The 18,847-nt window shown below is 40.6% G+C and overlaps 1 protein-coding gene across 9 annotated transcripts in view; it reads right to left on the reverse strand.

Annotated features, from left to right (window-relative positions):
* Positions 1 to 18,847, reverse strand: part of msi2b (musashi RNA-binding protein 2b) — a 213,035-nt gene that overhangs the window by 87,002 nt on the left and 107,186 nt on the right. For all 9 annotated transcript variants that reach the window (XM_029519038.1, XM_029519034.1, XM_029519036.1 and 6 more), the window contains exon 7: positions 5,360 to 5,408. In XM_029519038.1, the coding sequence (XP_029374898.1) occupies positions 5,360 to 5,408 (49 nt within the window). The remainder of the gene's footprint in view (positions 1 to 5,359; positions 5,409 to 18,847) is intronic.

Raw genomic sequence — 18,847 nt, forward strand, 5'->3', positions numbered from 1 at the left:
CTTTTTCTTTATTTCCTTCTCTTTCTCTCCCTCCTCCATGCCTTCATTCTGCCTTTCCTGCTTTTCTCGTGCTCGGTACACCTTCCTTCCATCCTCTTATTTTCCTTCCCATTTCTTCTCTAACTGTACTTGTTCCCTTTTCCCCTCCTCTCCTACTCAGTCAATGAGCCAGCAATCACTTTGCAGACAGACATCCTCTGCTCAGTCGGCCATGTTCAATCCCCAGCACCGATGGCTGATGAGGCATTGTGGTGACGTCAAACACCAGGGCTTTTCAGGGAGCAAGTTAACCTGTGGAGGCGCAGCACTGCTTCCCAGGTTACAGGACTCATAGTGGCAGCCTTTGTATAAAATAATGAATGTAATATGCCAAAGAGATAAAAGATAATGAGCCCAATTATTTTTTTCCTCTCGCCCAATGAGATGGGAGAGGCGAATTTATGTCAAACAGTTGGTTTATAATGGCACCTAATTTTAATGTACATGCTTTAGTGTCTGAGGGCCAAGACTTTTGCTTTCTAAGACATAGGTTTAAAATTGTGACAAACACACAAATGAAAAGCCAATAAATTATCAGATGATATTGTTAGACAGTTACGCTGTGTTGCATATTTGTAGGCTTGGGCATACACAGAAAACAAAACAAAACAAAACAAAACAGAACAAACAAACAAACAAAAAAAAAATCCCAACCCTAAATCTACACACACACACGGTCGCACAGAGACACAACCAGTTTTTTGGTTGTTTGGAAGGCAACTCGCTCAGTGTGACATTGACTCCTCTGTGCCAATTCCACACTGGGAGCTGCACTTGCTAGCTTTGCTGCCAATCCAGGTAAAGAGATTACAGACACACACAATGCAGCCTTCTGTTCGTCTGCCAAGAAGAAAACCAGCCCTTTAAGCCCACAGAAAAAAAGGCCTATGCACAAATTCACACAGCATTGGCCCCGACCTTGCACAAAACCAAGAATCCCCTTCTTCTCCAGGAACATGGCTTCTAATATGTGCCTCGCTCACTGGCTCTCTCATACAAAGCAGCCTCGTGACTGAAACAATTCAGCCTCCATTTCTTTATCCTGGTCCCTAACACTGTTGCACATTACTATTACTTGCATCATTCATATAAAGAAGGAATTTGGCTTACAATCAGTCACACAGTCTTTAAAGCTGCACTAATGGCTGCTGTCTGGTTACAAACTATTATAAAACAATATGAAAGAAAGTTACACTACGCTTTCATCATCTTTCTTAATGGTATAATTAAATAGGTGAAAGAAGACCTGTGTTTCACCCAAAATAGACCCAGGTGCCAACTTCATTATTGTTACTCACGATAAATGACTAAAAATTTGTTGAAAACTTGATGGAAACTGCAGGACTAGTGTTGGTTTTACAAGAGAGAACAGATTTCTGCAGAGCATGAATCAAACAATCACTGTGGTGCACAGTTTTGACCCAATTAATCAGCTCCACATAATTGTAAAAGAGTAATTTAGCATTGCAATGTACTAATTTGCATTGTATATACTTATCTTCTTTTTTTTAGATTCATGTGGGTTACTCTTGATGCTGAGAAACTGCTTGTGGATAATCTAATCAGAGGAACTGTATATCTATACTACACATTCACCCTGAATAGGACCTGTGAGGAATATGTGCATTATGCTACAGAGATGTGTTAATGTGGTGGAGAGGGAGGGCTAATTATGGCGTAGTAAAAAGTGGCACTTATGAAATGCGTATCAGTAGCTAGACAAAGAATTCATTTATCGTCTACTGTACTTTTTACTTGCAAATTAAACCTTGATGCTTTGGCAGATGATACACGCCACTCTTTTAATCTCCATGGCTGCCTCGAAAAAATGCCATTTTTCTCACCTCAGCAACACTTCCTGGCACTACCAATTGTGTTTGACAGTAAAAATCCCATTTCAGATCACATATCATATGTCAGCCCGTAGAACGCGAGTAGCCAGGGGATGACAGAATGATTTTGACTCAGGGCTATTCCAAAAGCTTTATTTCCCGCCCTTATAGCTCGTCCTGTCATCCAACGTTGGCGTGGAAAGTCATGTTGAGGATGTTGAGAATGAGGACTGGTATGTGCCTGCTGTAGTCATGGTTGGGTCCCCGAACAAAGCCTGTGTTTTGGAGGACACACACTGTAATCTGGACCTCCTACATTGCTGAATAAACCATCCAGAATTAAGCGGAGGAAATATGTGATTACAAATGTACACATTCCTGATTTCCTCTTTTCTGTCACAAAATGAGTGTCAGGTGAAGAAAAGGACGCTGAAGGGAGGCGGAGTGGCTGGGGACACTGCAGTAGAACGAGGAACAATAGGCGCCCTCTGGCATCAACCTCTGGACAGCCCAAGCTGCTCACCAAAGACACTGAACTCACCCAGAATGAACTGCTGCAGTGGGGAGGGAGGCTTTAGAGAGTTCAATTTCCAACACAATTGGCCGTATTCTACTCCTTTAAATGCCAAGGAGATGGTGTGCAGCGTGTGCCTTTGTGAGGAGCTTTGCTTACAGCGAGTGTCCTCTAGCAGGAGAGACAGAGGGAAAGACGAGAGAAATGCAGGCATGGCAAAGACAGGCTGGGTGGGGAGAATGGTGTGGGACAGAAATAGTGCAACTGTGTAGAAGAAAAGGAAGAAAGAATAAGACTGACTGACTGAGAGAGATAGAGTTAAAAAAAAAAAAGTACAGAGAAAACGAGAAGGGTAGAGAATGTCTCCTCTGGCTGTCGTTTCACTAGCCTCCCAGGGACTGTCTGAAGGACAATGCTGCTACTAGTGGAGTGTGACGTTTGTCCTCTATCCAATTCACCACAGGCCCAAAGAAAACACACTTACAATTAAGTGTTGATCATGCATCTCATACACAATAAAAAAACAAAGCAAAATGCATTATAGTAATATACTATACAGCGTCTATGTAAAAAAAACGCTTAATGGGAAAAATAAAAAGGCACTGAGATAACATTCAAATGAGGTGATATAAAGTCATAGTCGGAGGCACAGCAAGATCACCTTTAACTGCTGCGATCTGATAGCCAGCTCCTTTTTTGAAGGAGATATTTGACTTTGAACACATCTCCGTGCAGCCCTGTTCTCTACATTGTGTTTAATTGGCTTATAGTAGTTATTTTTATAACCTCACAAATGTGCATGTAAATATAAATGTGCGTACTGACTGCAGAGACATTGCCTCAGCTGTTACAGAAAAAAAGAGAGAGGAAAAAAAAGATTACAGCTTTTAGGTTGCTGTTGTTCTTCAAGGTTTTGAGTCAGATTTGAAATGTAAAATATAAGCCAGATGTCACGCTTGTAAAGTACAGTACGTCTGCACTGCAGGTATGAGAGTTACCCTGATTATCAGGAAAAATACAGACGGTGACATTAGTTATTCCAAAATCACACTTTTGTGCAGTGTTTGCTAACAATCTGAGTCACAGTGAACGGTTATTTTTGAGATTTGTAAGTATGGATGAGGCCGAAGAATTTCAGGTATAACGTGAATTGTTAAATAAAGAATGCATTATTTCTATTCCAGTGCTACAGGGAAAAAAAAAAACTTAAATTATTTTTTCATGAATCAATCTGTAAGATAGAATTGAACACAGGTGGGGATATGATTTAGACCGTGGTCTCCCAGATGTCCATCACTAGATCAGTAGGGAGTGGTAAAGTGGGCTCAGGCAACGGTTTCACTGGTATAATAATATATTCAGTGTCCTTTCGTATGTGGTCACAGGGCAGCTGAGCCATTAATATTACACAATCACACCAATGGCTCTGATGAATTATTCAGATTTTCTTATGGGTCCCCAATATGCAATTCATCTGGAAGTCCTGTTGCGTTCTTTAAGATGAAAGCAGCAAACATCTACTGTTTCAAATTCCCATTGGGACAAAATATCAAGATGCTAGTTAGAAGAAACGGAAAATGCAGAAAGAACTGCACCTGCCTCCCGCCTCAGTGTCACACTCAATATAAATACGTCCGCTGTCATCAGAAAAATTGCCACAGAGGCTGTTTCTTCATCATTGTCTTCATTTGAAGGGCATTTTGCTGCCCAAAGGCAAACGCCTAACACACTCCCTGAGCATGACGCCCATCCCCTTCCACACAGGGCTGGCAGTGCAGCAGACAGAAGAGAGAGACGAGCGAGAAATAAGAGACAGAGAGAGAGAGCAAGAGGGAGAGAAAAGCCTTCGTCCCAAAGTAGACCTCACACTGGGTTCTGTCACTACAGATCAAAATCCCCTCAAAGCCATAGATCACTTCCACTATAGTTCACATGTTCCACACTTAGAAACTGTTTACCAGACTCAAAGAGTTCGTCTGCGCAGCATTCACACATGCAGAGTACACACACAGATACAGATACAGTGGAAGAAGGAAGAGGGAGACCATTTGTACACACACACACACACACACAAAAAATAATAATACAGCCTTCAATTCAAGCCAACTGCACTTAAACATTTATGCACATTGAAAGGATGAGTCGCTCTGTGGAAAAAAGAAACGTTTACATCTATATGGCAAAACAGTGCTCTGCTCTGCTCTGCGAGATGGTGCGATGCCAGCTCTGTCTACAAGTGAGCTGAGTGCCGTGACAAACAGAGAAGTGTCTGCTCCTTTTTCTTGTGGATATACCTGTCAGTGCCTGTCGACTGCTCACACACACAATGATACATGGACACAGACAGAGCCAGGGACAGTCTGTCTCCTAAAAGTTCCTTTAACGTACCTATGTGAGGATTCATAGCCAATAATAGCCGTCACACAGGGCTCATGGTAAGTGACAGGCCTACACATGCTTAGTGGTGGGTAAAAGTCAGGCCTGTAAGCAGCGCCCTCGCCTTAAATACACAACACTGCATTGTGGTGCAGGGAGGAAACCTGTCTTTGGAAAGTCCTCTGCTTGAGAGAGAAATGTCCCCTCATCTAAGATAAGGAGCCGATGAGAGAGACAGATAAAGTCAGTGCTTCTACTGGGTCTTATCTGATGCTGTTATCTGACTGCACAGCACCAACCATCTCACAATCTTTACACCCTTTAAGCACCTCTCTGAAACACTCACACCAGCATCATCACCCACACACAGACACACGCACACAAACACCACCCAATGCTCAAACATTCTAAACACCGTACCAGCTTATTGATTACTTTGACACGCTCCCATTGTTGAACAGATGGTACACCTAATATCATGTGGAATGGAACTGTTCTGTGTTATCTCAGGGGGAAAGGACATAAAATGACTATTTTCTCACCTTTCAGAAAGACAGAGCAAAAATGGAGAGAAAGGGAACAGAAGCTGTGCACTTACCTCTATGCCTGTTAGTAGTCTTATCAAACATAAGCATGGCATCATCAACCTGAAAGACACAAGAGAAGTTCTGCATTGAGCTTAATCTTTTCAGCAAGTACTTCATGTCATTTTCTCCCCTTTAAATCACATCTCTTCTCCTCTCTGTAATTACTCTTAGAATATGTATTCTCACTGATTTCCTTCCAAGCACCTCTCCCACATAATCATTCTGCGGTCACAGGATTATGTCAGGTTACCATTTTCATACCTGACTGTAGTTTTAACAGTAAAGGGCTTTCAGCAATCTCAGTGATTTTTACGCATTGTCTGGATTAAATGTGGTAAAGGTGTGAATGGAATGAGGCAATAGGAGAGAAAATTTGCAATAATGATAAGCAGTGGCATAAAAAAAAAGAGAAATGTGTAGATAATGTGTTTATTTTGATTAACGCAGAGGTCTTGGGAAATGTGATGGAAAGTCATATAGCATTAAGAGAGCATGAGGAAAAGAAGGGATGCTCCCTCATCTCACAGCAGCAGCAGCAGCAGCTTCCTACAAAGCATCATCCCTCATCATGTCCAATAAAGCCACACACTCAGGCCGACAACATCTTCTCACACATCACTGAAAAACAGATCTCTTGATATACTCTGCCTCCTATAACTCTGAAGAAATGTTTAAAAAACAGAGCGAGGCAAGCTCATTTACACTGTAATTCTGTCGTGGGAGATTAAAAGGAAAGAGCAGCAGAGAACGTCAGCAGACAGACACAAAGAGGGAACAGTCTGCGACATTTGCTCCCTGAATATGGTCTCTAGGTAAGTGTGACTGTGTACCAAGGAGGCTTGATAGTGTGTGCAGGAGCAGGGTGGAGTTGTGCACGCCCATATTCGCCTGTGTTTTTCACAGGAGGGTGACAAAGCTTCAACGACGAGATAGCAAGAAACAAGAATAAGGGTTTCACTCAAGCCGAACTGTCTGATTGGATAAAGAGAAGTGCTTGGCAGCCAGGCAGACTAGTGCTGGCAAACTGTTCCTGCCACCCTCTTGCCACACATTTGGCACACAAGACGTTGGCGCAGCTTGGAGGACCTGGTTACTCATTGCACAGCTCACAGGCCACATGCTGCACTCAGGCACTTATGTGCACTGCCCCAAAATATTTCCAATTTGCCAAAAATAACTGGCAACACTTCTTATGGATTTGAAGTAACCTCTATACACAGCATACCTATTCTGATCATATTTAAGTCGCTCACTATTACAGACACAGTATTTTCACCTCTTGCAAGCACACACAGCTCAGCATGTGAAGTGGGTGAAGCCTACAGATGTATGCTGGGAGATAAAGTGCGTCACATGTGAGTGACAAGTGCAAATTCTCCTTTAATGGGAAGGCACTGCTTCATAGAATGTCCTAAATAAACACTTACAATCAATAAGTTATAACTACCACTCTCTAATGTCCACAACACAGGCAATCTGTGTGATGTTTAAGAGAAACATAAATTCATTGTAAAGTGTGAAAAGGGTGAAAATAAATTAAATAAATAAGCTCCATAACTGTGCCACTGTAACTTGCACTTTTGCAAACCCCTGTGAGTTTCCACCAAACTGTTTCGTCTTGACACAGCAGACACAAAAAGTAGCAAAAGTAATGAAGTTTGCTGTGTCTTAGAAAAATGTGCTATCTGATGACTGTATGCTGGGAAAACACATAAAAGTGGTGTTCAAATAAACAGCTGCCAAGCAATATCACCCGCAGCAAAGGTTTTATAAAGACACATTTGTAATGTCAGGTAACCTAACCTCTATCTCATGCCAGGCCATCTAATGAAAATCACATTAAAGTGACAGGAAGTTGGATAACTGGAATTTGTGGCGCAGGATATTGTGATTTCATTGCCTCAGTATGAAGAACAAAGAGAAACTTTTGGATTGTTTTTCTTCAAGAGAGTAACTTTACTGTCACATTCACTACCAAACCAGATAATTACACTGTCCTAAAGATGGAATGGCATGTTTACCAACTATGGTGAACATTTAATTGACAAGTACGACAGCTTGTGATCACTTATGCAGGAAACAGAAATATATAGCTTTCGTCTTCTACCATCTAATATAAGTAATATTGAAACAGCCAGAAGAGTCTGTTTACAAGAGAACTTGAGACTAGATGGGCAGGAGAGAATATTTTGTTTTCCTCAAGGAAACAACAACTGTTATGACAACTGCCATTGATTGGTAATGTGGTATTGTAAAATGATACTGCAGCCACAAACACCTACGAAAATACAGACAGAATATAAGACTCCTCATGAACTCTGTGCTACATGTAACATGTTTCTTTAGCGAGGTAGTTACCAATAACCACAGATTTGTTGATGTTGCCATTAGAGTAAACAAATGATGATGCGTCAACATAAAATCTGACTGGTTTGCATTATGGAAACAACCTGCAGTATCATTACCCATCAGCCACTACGAGCCCTTCGTGCAACATGACATTCAAATATCTGTACTCTGTTATTGCTACTGTAAAGCCATTTACAAGCTGACAGCAGAAAGACTGCTACTTTGTAAAATGAAGTGGTGTCTATTAAAGGAAGTGTATTGTATAAATGTGTGAACTATGCTGTTGTGACATTATTAGTGGAGGACCATCCTGTCAGGGAGACCCATACAACAAAGAACACAGATTCACAGCAAAGCATTGATGGGCACTTTAGCAAAGAATGTGCACATCATGTGAGGGTCACACTCCAGCAGGTCATACAATAGCCCCCCCTCCCAACCCCCTGTCACTCGAAGTCTCTCTCTCCCTCTCTCTCTTTTTGCCACTTGCAGAGTCTATAGAACCATCTCCTGTGCTTCAGGGCTTTTCAATGTAGTTATTCAAGCAGAACACAACTGTGTGCCTCCATCTGATAGAAGGTTAAGGACCTCTTCACTGCTCACAAAAAAGCCCACCACACAGAGGTGAAGCCAGGCTCACCTCAGGGAAGAAATCTTTCTCTGTCCTCCTCCTCCTCCTTCTTTTTCACTCTTCCTTTTCTCCTAGCTTGGTGAAAAGAAAGGTTCAAAGGATAATGGCTGTCTTATCACTATGTAAAAGGGGAATGGGAACTCCAGCGAAGTGCCTGGCCTTTTGTGACAATGAAGAAAAGAGCAAAAGTCTATTTCAGTGTGGTATATGCACTGGAACAGTCCATGACCACTTAAAAAGAGAAGGCTGGTAGAAGACAGTTGGGGGGCAGAAGGCTGGGCAGCTCTTTAACTAACCTGTAGCAAAGCTTATGGAATTGGAAACATTTTATTTTTATTCAAAATTTAGTGTGTGACCCTTGTTTGTTTTGATCTCATTTAAAAAAAAAAAAATGTTCAGCACTGAACTCACCAGTTTCAAGAGTGGGAGTAGAAGCAGTAAAGGCATTAGTAGTGACAGTGGCAGCAGAAGTGTTGGAACACCAATTTAAACTTTGCAGTAAGGCTGTGGAAGTAGGTCTGTTTGAGTGAAAAGGTTAAATGATTAAGTTTTACAAACCAATATCTTAATAGGTTCTAGGAATCCAGGTTCATTTTATTGTTTGTGTTGTAGGATTTATTATGTTAAAAGAGGTTGCAGCGAACATTGGCCTCTCACTAATCTACTTTCACTGCACACACAGTAGCTCAGTAGTCAATTGGTAGAGTTCTCGCAGGACTGAATGTCATACCTGTCAGTGCCAACAAGTTTTAAACATACTCATAGTGTGCATTTGTGTAATATGTAGTTGATGATCTACAATGTATGGAACATGAATGAAAAGTGGTCCGTAGCAGTCAATGTACGTATCATCTCTGCAGTAAACTGAGGCTACTGTGAATTTGTCCTAAATGTGTTAGTGGCCATGCCAAATAATGACGTGTCGATTATCTTCAGGTGTGTTGTGATAGTTGGAGGTAAAAGACATGACAGGCTACATGTGTCTGTGAAAGCAGTAGAAGCAGTAAATATGTTAATGTAAAGAGTCAGTATGATCTCACCACACACTTAGAAAGAAAACTGTTTAGTTTAAAGTTTTCAAAGAAATTTGCACTGACACAACCCACTTCAAATGAGGTTGTGTGTGGCACAATACATGAGAGCTTTTAATAGCAAAGCAGCTGATGGACATATGTCACATTATTCCAGTTGAACCCTGTGACGCTGCATAAACACAATTGTGCACTGTACCAGCAATATGCTTGTGCCACAGGGGATTTGGTATCTGATTTAGTATGTGAGAATTTAATGAAATTCAATAGATCATGCAAGTTTTACAGGTAGTGCAGATAGTTTGAAAAAATACTTAGGAGGTGAAGCTTTATATCACTCTATCGTAGAATAGCAGGGTGAACTTCTGTTCCTGTCATATGCGATGAGAGTAAACACCGCATCAGCCGCAACCTCCTCGACTTTATCAATCCATATGTTTGAACAACCTCAAAAAGAAAAAAAAAAAAAAAAAGAACCAAAAAAACAACAACAAACAAACAAACATGATAATTCAAAAAAAAAAAAAAAAAAAGCTGCTGAATGATGAATTATGTATCAAAGGACAAAGGCATCAATAAAGGCTAATGTGCTCTGTTTTTAGACAGGAAAACAGCAGAGGTGCATGGTGACAGGCAGAGATTTAAGAGCCCTGGAAATGAATTATGACAGCGATTTAGATAGGTGTCAAATGCACATTTACATTCAGTCCATGGCTGAAGGCTAGCAGAGGAGCTTTCCCGCAATTTGGGGAGTGACACTGATATAGATCATATCTGATGCCAAAGAAATGGAGACGTGAGCCACAGATAGTGACCTGGGACTGGTTGTGGCCACCCTTTTGTTGAAGCTTTGGGTCGTGTTTTGGGGGGCTTTAGTGTTTGGCTTACCTTAGTGGAAAATGCATGCGTGTGTGTGTCCGAATTGGTATTAAGGGTGACAGTAATTTGTGTTCAAACTACCAGCACTAAGACACAGTCTGTGGTATTTGCACGGCTTCACCAAGTAATGCTTAACGGAGGAGATCATTTTGAAAATCTTACAAGCTGCTTTTGACAATTTGCGGCTAATTAAATTTAAACTAATTGTAATTTCTATTAATACCTCATGCCTATAACATTAACTTCCATCATTGTGCTGAGAGGCTGACACTTGTTTGAACTAAATATCGAAGAGTAGGATTGTTCACGTTGATTAACATGTTCATTTTGCTGTCCAGTCAATAGTTTCATTAGACCTTCCCTTTCAAACTGTGACTTCATTATGATGTCTAAAAGCAATAACCAGACAGATGTAAATTGTCAGGGATTGAGCCAGCAGCTGGTGCTCAGGGAAACCTGCCAAGTATCTAAGTGCACAACGTATAGAAAATTTGCAGGAGGAGAACTTCCTATAATTTTATTCTCTTTTTCATAATGTCTAATTACTTGTGGGATCCCACATCATGTAGAAAGGCTCTTTGCTTATGAATAAAGATAATAATAATCATACTCACACCAGGTGTTGGCAGGTATAACAGATATAACGTTTATTGGTATAACCCAAATTTCAAGTGACATGATAAATACTTCAATCTTGATGTAGTCAAAAAAAAATAAAATAAACAATAATAATGAAATAAATAAATAAATAAAAAATTGCATCCCAAATAGAGATACTGCTGTTTCAGTAGAGGTTTAAGTCCAGTTTAAAGCCGCCTTGTTGATAAGCAACAGTTTTCTTCCCTGCTTTCTCCAGGGGCAGACGTCTGAAGTTGAACTTGCACCACAGTGTCACTTTGGAGGGGGTTAAAAAAAAATCCCTACATGGATAAATGAAGTATCACATTATTATTATCATTACCACTGTGACAGATAAGGGTCACAGTCAAGGAAAAAACTCAGCTGGCACTGCCCCTTCATCAACACTCCCTTTGCAGTGTAGAGCATCTAATATTCTATTACAATGATGGCAATTAACAGAGAAATGATAGCGACCCAGTGACAATGGACAAATTTGTGACAACCCTTTCAATTGTTCTTTTGTAGAGGAAATCTATATCATTGTCTGGGAACGTTGAGCTGCAATGTGCTGCAACCACGCTTGAGCGCTTTTACAAGTGGTGGTTTAACGAGGAGCAGAGGGCAAAATTTTAGCTCCCTATAAGCTCTTCCAATTACACATGGTGGCAAAAGGGACACTGTTCTTAAGAGTGAGCTGAGTGGGACGAGCTATTTTTTCAGTTCAACAGCAGAAGCTGAGGCAGCGACGCTTAATCTGGAACACAACCTCTTTCTTTCCCCAAAAGGAATATTCCTTATTATAATGGATGAGTGGCAACCCTCAGCAGAACTGATAAAAATGCACGGCTGGAGTGCAAACCTAACACGCACGCGCGCACACACATACACACATACACACACACAAATAAGCAACCTCACTCACACACCCAGAAAAAGCAAAGTGATGTAGGGTGAAGAGGTGCTTGTCTGCTGTCTAGTCTGTCAACCCTATTTCTCTTTTTTTCTTTCAGTAAATATTTTGTTTTCTTGTTTTTCAAAGCAAAACCTGGATCTTCTAATTTACAGCTATCATTTTTCTAACAGCAATGCCAGATTTCTTGGACCGGTGATAGTATAGATAGAGTGATAAGAGAGCCACAACGATGTAAATTTCAAATTAATAAAAGACAATGACACATTTTAAGGGATAATTAAAAGATCTTGCATGCCATATATTGTATATTATTATACTTTAAATTACGCCTACTGTATGACAGTGAGCTAACAGGGTTAATGTGCACAGTTCATTTATTTTTTATGCACAATTATCAAAAACTCAGTGACAGAAAAATGTGTTTTTCAGATTTTTTCACAGCAGTCATCCGACAGAAATTATTGTGTATGTAATTATTAATGATATACACCACGGGCTGAATGTCAACACTTATTCCAGTAACTTTCCTTCATGTTGACATTAACAAAATGGCTTGAGAGGAACACTTGAGAAAGACAATTCTTCATATCTGTCAGGATTACATATTTATGAGGTCCCCAGCTCAGCATCCAAGGAGGTCGCTATGGTGATACAAACTGATGTATATTCTAACGATGAACTTTGTGTGTCAAACAATGCCTCAGAGCATTGTTGAAATGGTTAGTACTCTGTGCAGCTCTCAGATCAGCAAATACACAATTAAAACGGCAGTCATGCTGAGGCCACTCTAATCAATGTACTGTTACAAAGAAATGTAATGAAAGGATGATGGAGTGATGCCTTCAGGAGGCTGCTACATTGTTAGGGCAGACCGTAACACTGTTGTTGCAAAACAACACTTTATTAGCACATCGCTTGTGCTGGCCAAACTGCCAGCCTCACAACAAAAAAGCAGTTAAAATATTAATAATATTTTCTCGTAAACAAACCTTACTTCTGGGAATTACTATTTTATGTCTGCAACACTGATAAGTACTGCCAATTATGCTTTATAGAAATGTAATACTGTCACACTGGGAGTCTTGTTTACCTGAAGATTTTCTTATTCCTCCGTAGGAGATTCTGTCTTGTTCTGTCCTTCAATCAACCGTCGGTATCACACATCAAACTGTATAATTTGTGAAGAGGCCAAAGCCTTTCATTAAGCATAAAAGCCAGCTGAAAACAGCCACAATGCTTTCGATGTATAGCTTATTTAAAACCACCACTTTGACCCTTTCACGCAAAACGGAAATCATTTGAAAGGTTCTTCCTTCCTATATGAATGGGACTTCAGTCCTTTGAGTTGTCAGGGCATGTGTTTGGCCTCACAGAGGCATGTCCACACAGTTGAGCTCAGTATGCTTGAGGAAGTAGGCCTTAGTCTCGTCCATCAATCCGCCTGTCTTCCTTTGCCAAGCTGCAGGGAACTACCCATTATGGAGTCATTTTATTAATAGGGCTCCTTTCCTCTCCGCCACACTCTTGCAGAGTGCCTCCTCATTCTGTCAGAATGGAGTATGCCTGCAAGCTACCTCCATGAAACTGCTGCACCAGGGCCCTCCCCTATTCTCCCATGTGAAAGCACAGGCTGGGAAATATTGTGCATTCAAGCTAAAATAGTATTTGGAGAGGTGAGCAATCCCTAAGCCCTAGAGCAAACAGTTTAACATTGAGGAGTTATTTAAAATGATGTCCTTCCTCCTGGAAAGCCAATCAGATTTCTCTTTTAGTGGACACACACACACACACCAACAAATACACAAATACACATTAAACACGTTTTACACAACAGCCACTTCTCCTCTCCGTGTTAAAGTAAATATAGCTTCAAGCAGCCATGACTGGAGGCCAGAGCGAGGTCAGAGGATACGATGAACTGTTTGCAGGGACTGTGTGAACACACAACGCAGAGGGGACGAGGAAAGGCTGAGATGAGGTTTGTTTAAATGGACAAGTGGCTTGAAAAGGTGAGGAGGTTGCAGAGGATGACAAAGATTAAAGTAGAAGAGTCAACCAGAGGTTTGACTGATACAAACCGTTGTCTTTTTTAATATACAATCATTCCTTAACTTCAAATAATATCAGGTAATTATGTTGAAATTATTTGGAATCAAATTATTCTGAAAGAAAAGTTAAGACTGGTGATGCTTTCTCAGTTAGGAACCCAAAGCAGGGAAAGCACAAAGAATATATTTTTGTGGACTGACACATCTGCATATTGTGCCCCATGTCCCGTTCATTTTGAGGCATAAAGCAGCCCTACTAGAATCTAATATAAACTGTTCCTACCCTCAATCCATTGATGGTTTCATTATTCCAAGCCGCTTGCTCTGAGTAAGGCCTACTCAGTACTTATAAACGTTCCAAATTTTAACTCTATACTCAAAAATCAACATGCAGAAAATAAGCGCTTTGGGTGAGTCAGTGACATGCCTCAGTGATTCACTGAAAAACTGTCTTAGAAAGTTTTCAGTTCTCGCTCAGACACACGCATCCACCCACCTATCCATCTTTTAGTCATCATTTAATTGTCTGCAAAAAGCGAGGTGAAAAGAATACTAATAACAATGATACACTGATATTAATACTATACCTGTGAATACACCATATTAATACGATGTTTTATTATGAATTATTAATACCTTTACCACATATTTTTAACTGGGCTTTTGCTATTTTCCACTCAATACTTTTTACTTGTGAAAAAAGATATTAAATACACTGGATGAAATTATATTTTGGTGACATGGATTTTGAAATTGATGGCTCCATCATACCCAGTAATTTTGAAGAGGCATTTTCTAATAACGCCACATGTAGCGAGGCATCAGGCAAACCAAAGCAGCTTCAGCAAACATGGAACATTTCAGTCACACAATAGGAGGAACGCGCAAACATGTTAAGATTCAATCAGCTTATTAATGAAACGAGAAGTCTCTGCCCTGCATAGTAAAATACACAGACATGCTGTTGTGGAATGCTGGCTTATCTGAGCAACTAAGTAGAAATTAACCCAGCCTGAAAAAGAGTATTTCTCTGAGCAAAAAATGTCTCAGCTCCTTTCAACCTGTGAATCTAAGCAATGGCCTTGAATCGGGCAGGTCGATATCAGCGCCTTTGTTGTTGATAGGACTAGTCAGGAATGCAAAGGGCCCCTTACTGCACCTTTGTGGCTGCCTGAGCTTTAACTAAATGACACAGCTAGTAATGCCTTGCAATAACCGTCTGGAAAATAAATTTAATAACAAACTTTCTGTATTCATGAATCAGTGAAAGCGCTCAATGACAGTATGCTCTAATGTTCACAGGTTCGATGAACATAAATCTCTCTCAGGAGACAAGGTGTGTATTATGTACTTTGATATCAATAGGTGAACAAGAGGGATAAAATGAGGTGCTAGCTTGAGCTGAATAACACTCATTTCACTCACAATGGCCACCATCCCTAATACCTGCAGTGTTTTACTTAGATTAGGCTTAAGCTTTTTTAAAAGGCCATTTTGGTAATTTGACATTTTTCCCCAGAATGAGCGAGAATGAGCACCGATAAAAACTTTTTTTTTTTTTCCCCTTTTCATGCAAAACACTCTCATCTGTCATTTCATGATAGCCCGTCTCTCTTTGTCAGCATAAATACGAGAGCCCCTATTTGAATATGGTTACACATCCCTCTATTTATTAAAGCTTGGATTAACATGACAGGAAGTTTTGTCTGGGGGCTCTTTAAGATGGCTCAGAGAGGCAATCTGGTGACAGTAATAGGATCCAGCTAATATACTTGACTGATGCTCCTTTCCCAGTGTTATAAAGCAGAACAATGGGAGTGGGGAACTGGGAGTGAATACATTGTGTTTTGCAATAGTGTGTGTGTGTATGCGAGTAGAGTAAGTGTGTGTGTGTGTGTGTGTGTATGTGTGTGTGTGTGTGTTTCTGGGGCGAGGGTGCGCTAATCAGCCAGAATACCATCACTTAGCAAATATAAGGGCTGGAGAAATAAAAATACTAAAGGTCACAGAGCAATTCCGTCAGGACAACTATGCTACAATTAACTGAATAGACAAAGGCTCTGACATTAGCGAGAGCTATAATCATGTTTTACTCCAGTCTCTGTGAGTTTGTAGAGATTTGTTAAAGGTGGGCTATAAAAAATAAACAGTAATTCTTTTCATTACACCAGTAAAGCACCCTCTTGGATTGATATTATTTTGCTGGATTTGATGGATCGTGCTGTGGGAATACTGATCTGAACACTTACAGTTATATAGTGATTTTTAAATAAGGATCTAAAATATCAAGTATCATAAAAATGACTGAAGATTAAAATTTAAAAATAGAGCTACACTGCGCTGCACTTTGTAAATTTATTGATGAGTTGGGCCACGGAAATTGATTAAATTAGTGTCAGACTAAGTGCTAAACATTTCGGTTTGTTTTGAAATGTGACAATATTTTCCATCTGTCCTTGTCCTACCAATACAGTTACAGCTAAGTTTAAGACTTAATTCATGAACCAAAGAACTAACTGGCAGATAAATTGATAGTGAAAATAACTTGTTCTCCTAACTTTTATGTTAAATTAACCAATTAATATATTGCAGTTTGGGTTGGTTTGAGTTCATCATATACATATATGCATATAATATATATGTATATAATCTATGTATTCCTTTATATTTGGCAGTCAAAAAAAAAAAAACCCTATGAGAGAATTATTGCTGTCAATATTAGCATGCTGAGAGGCACTTGTTCATAGACACTTCCATAAGTAAGGTAGTTGATCTGGATGGACAGTGTGCGGGTGTGTAAACTGGGTTAGCAGATCAAACACACATCTGTTTGAGAGATAGAGAGGAATCTGTGTTTCTCCCTCAAACCTCTCCATACTAATTAACGATCCACTGATAGTGGCCAAATGCCAACTGTCATTAGCACCCAAAACAACACAAGCACACAGATGTAAATGTGCACACACTTAAACACAGATGCTATGCGGTCACCCACACCAGACCACCACAGACCATCTGTGGATTTGCTACATAAATAAATAAATAATGTTGTCTATTTCCAGTCAATGCTCTGCGAGAACCCCTAGTAAGAAAAAACTGAGGTAAAATTGAACTTGTGCAAAGTAATATCAAAAAAATTGCATTAATCATAACATACGGTCAACTAAATGGCAATTGGATCTGTATCATAGAAGAGTTGATAGTGAGCTGCGCCTGTTAAACAAAGAGTTCACACTTATATGCTTTAAGACATGAATGACAACCTCAATTCTCGAGTAGCTGTGGACCTTTGACTTCTTCACTGATAGTGCCATTTGCATGCTCTCAAGCAGTATGCACGGTAAAAGCATCTGACAGCTATCTTTGATTTTATTTAGCAAGGATTTCAGCTATGCCTGTATCTAAAAGAATATGCCTCCCACTCTTTCTGTCTCTTTGCACAGCTCTGCCTGTATCTGTCACTCTGCCTGGTGAGAGGTGTGACACTGTGAGCAGATGAGGGTCTCCCTGTATGCAGGCCCCCCAGCATGACACCCATCACAGTTGCACAGACAAAGACCAGTTGGTCCGAATAATGCCACCCACGCCGGTTCTAGCGGGGAGGCCAGAAGCCAATGGACTATGAGGAAAAGATTGATATTTCAACCCTGCTATTGGTAATCAAACTGAGCCAGTGCTTCCATCCATTAACATGCCAGAGCAAAACATTCAAAGATCACACAGAGCATATCCTGACAATCACATCTCCTTTGTAAATTTCTACATTTTGACATTTTTCTGTGTGCTGTGTTTAATGGGTACCTGTTCTCATGAACAGCTAAGCTTAATGAAGATAAAATTCTTTCTTGAAAACCAGACTAGCGCCTTGTCTTTTCTCGTCTCTTTCCCTCTCTCTCCCGGTGCAGCCTGCCTGCCGCCATCTCACGACAGCATCTCTCCATCTCTCACAGCCCTCTGATCTCTGTGTCAACAGGCGACACCAACAGCTCGCACTAACTCAGCATGCATCAGCCCATCTGCAAGGAATACCGTCTGCAAATGCATTTAGCATAGACTTTGGGTACGATTAATGGCACAGTTAGCGAACACTGTAAGTGCTGATGTCTTTACAGCTGACAAGGTACCACTTGAAGGGTGCCTTTCCTGGCAATAAAGGCAGCTAGTGAACATTTCGGCAGATATTCTCAATGAGGCCGGGAATTTACGAGCCGCAGGTAGGAGATCAAAGCCGTTGCTCTGTAAACACAAAGATTTATTCAACTCATCAAAAATTGTCGCAATGTTTTCGCAGTGGCCTCCTATCTCGGTATGTGCCTGTCCTGATGGGGGTTTATTAGTTGTCAGTGGGCCAGGTGGGAGGCTGCATGGTTGTCCAGCTCAGGTCCAAACTCATACGGAGGTTGTGATGACAGGATCCGAAGGACTCTGTGGTAACTCAGTGGAATTCAAATGCCAATCCCCCTGCCCAGCACCGTCCCCCCCCCCACCCGCTCTCTCTCTCTCGTTTGTCACATCTCCCTCTCTCTCCCCTCCCCTCTCCCCCAGAGTTTGTCAGGGTTGGTGATTAGCTGTCACCCTCTGCAGAAGCAGATAACACCCCACACAGCCTGTTTCCCCTCTGGGAGCATGCACACACGTAAAAGAGAAAAAACACACAAACAAATACACAAGTATGTGCACATGCATGCAAACTAAAGACACTTAGAAATTCTGTCGGAAGGAAGCATTTATTACGTTTTGCATGCATTTACAAAGACTTCGGTCATAATCATCCATACCAGCACTGTACCATCTTTGGTTGTCATTTCAATTTTTATCCATTCTGATGTCAACAAATATTATACATCAATTAATATTGCGCATAATTTCAGTTCTTATCTAATCCTGGCTACAATTCCTTCATTTTCAGCAGATAATGAACAGTTATTTGTCACAATTTGTGATGCAATTGTCATGGATGTCTGTGGTGAAAAGGAAAAATAGAAGTATTATCTGTCTTGCCAAGCACAAGTTGAACGTTTTCTGTT

The sequence above is a fragment of the Echeneis naucrates genome, chromosome 14 (assembly GCF_900963305.1).
Source record: "Echeneis naucrates chromosome 14, fEcheNa1.1, whole genome shotgun sequence".
NCBI classification, from domain to species: domain Eukaryota; kingdom Metazoa; phylum Chordata; class Actinopteri; order Carangiformes; family Echeneidae; genus Echeneis; species Echeneis naucrates.